The following is an 835-nucleotide window of genomic DNA, read 5'->3' on the forward strand; positions in this document are numbered from 1 at the left end:
TTTATCTTTCAAGTGACATACATTGCGAATATAAGAAATTCCAAGTTCAAATAATATTCCAAGATCTGGAGAGGAAGAATTGGACCTGATAAAACAATCACCATCGAGCAAGCACGGCAAGATGCCAGTAACCTGAAATGATAAAGAAACTAAAGTTACTAACAAAAATTGAAAGTGGGAAGGGGTTTTTAGCCCTCTTTATCTGTAAATGGTTATGCCTTTGCATTATGGCATATGTCTTTTAAGGAAAACAAAAAGATAGATTTGATTCATCTGATATCAATGATTAGAAATTAAAAATGTAACTTCTCTGTTAATAGTAAATACCTCACCTTCACTTCTTTGCTTAGAGTAGAGGCTAATATGAAACAAGTATTGTACCTAGGTCCCCAGAAGTGGTACACAAATGGTTTGCATACATTATTAGATATTTATATCAACCGTTGTTTTCTGTAAACAGAACTAAAATTAAAGACTGAATGCACACATCTGCTCCACTTCCCTTCCTGCACCTTGTGAATTTCCTTTCTCTTCCCCTTCACTCATTCCGTTTCCTCTCCCCAGACAACCGCATCTGACTTTCTTGCCTGTAAAATCCTACCCATTCTTCAAGGTCTATTTCTCCTCTACAAAACCTTCCCTGAACATAAGGACTAGAACTAATTTCCTTCTCCTCTGTGTATCCAAAGCACGTGGAGCCTCATAACCGTTCCCAACTACCAGAGTGATAGTTACCAACAGTAGCCACCCCACAGGACCACTCTCAGCATTAAATAAGATAACGCACATAAGGGCCCAGCACATGGGCCATAAATAGAGGATATTGTTACTCTTC

General features: G+C 38.2%; 1 protein-coding gene across 1 annotated transcript in view; it reads right to left on the reverse strand.

The window, feature by feature from the left end:
• Window positions 1-835, reverse strand: part of NPHP1 (nephronophthisis 1 (juvenile)) — a 58178-nt gene that overhangs the window by 20344 nt on the left and 36999 nt on the right. Inside the window, exon 13 of the mRNA XM_008587538.1 lies at window positions 22-132. Coding sequence (XP_008585760.1) covers window positions 22-132 — 111 coding nt within the window. The remainder of the gene's footprint in view (window positions 1-21; window positions 133-835) is intronic.

The sequence above is a fragment of the Galeopterus variegatus genome, unplaced genomic scaffold (genome assembly GCF_000696425.1).
Source record: "Galeopterus variegatus unplaced genomic scaffold, G_variegatus-3.0.2 Scaffold4420, whole genome shotgun sequence".
NCBI classification, from domain to species: Eukaryota; Metazoa; Chordata; class Mammalia; order Dermoptera; family Cynocephalidae; genus Galeopterus; species Galeopterus variegatus.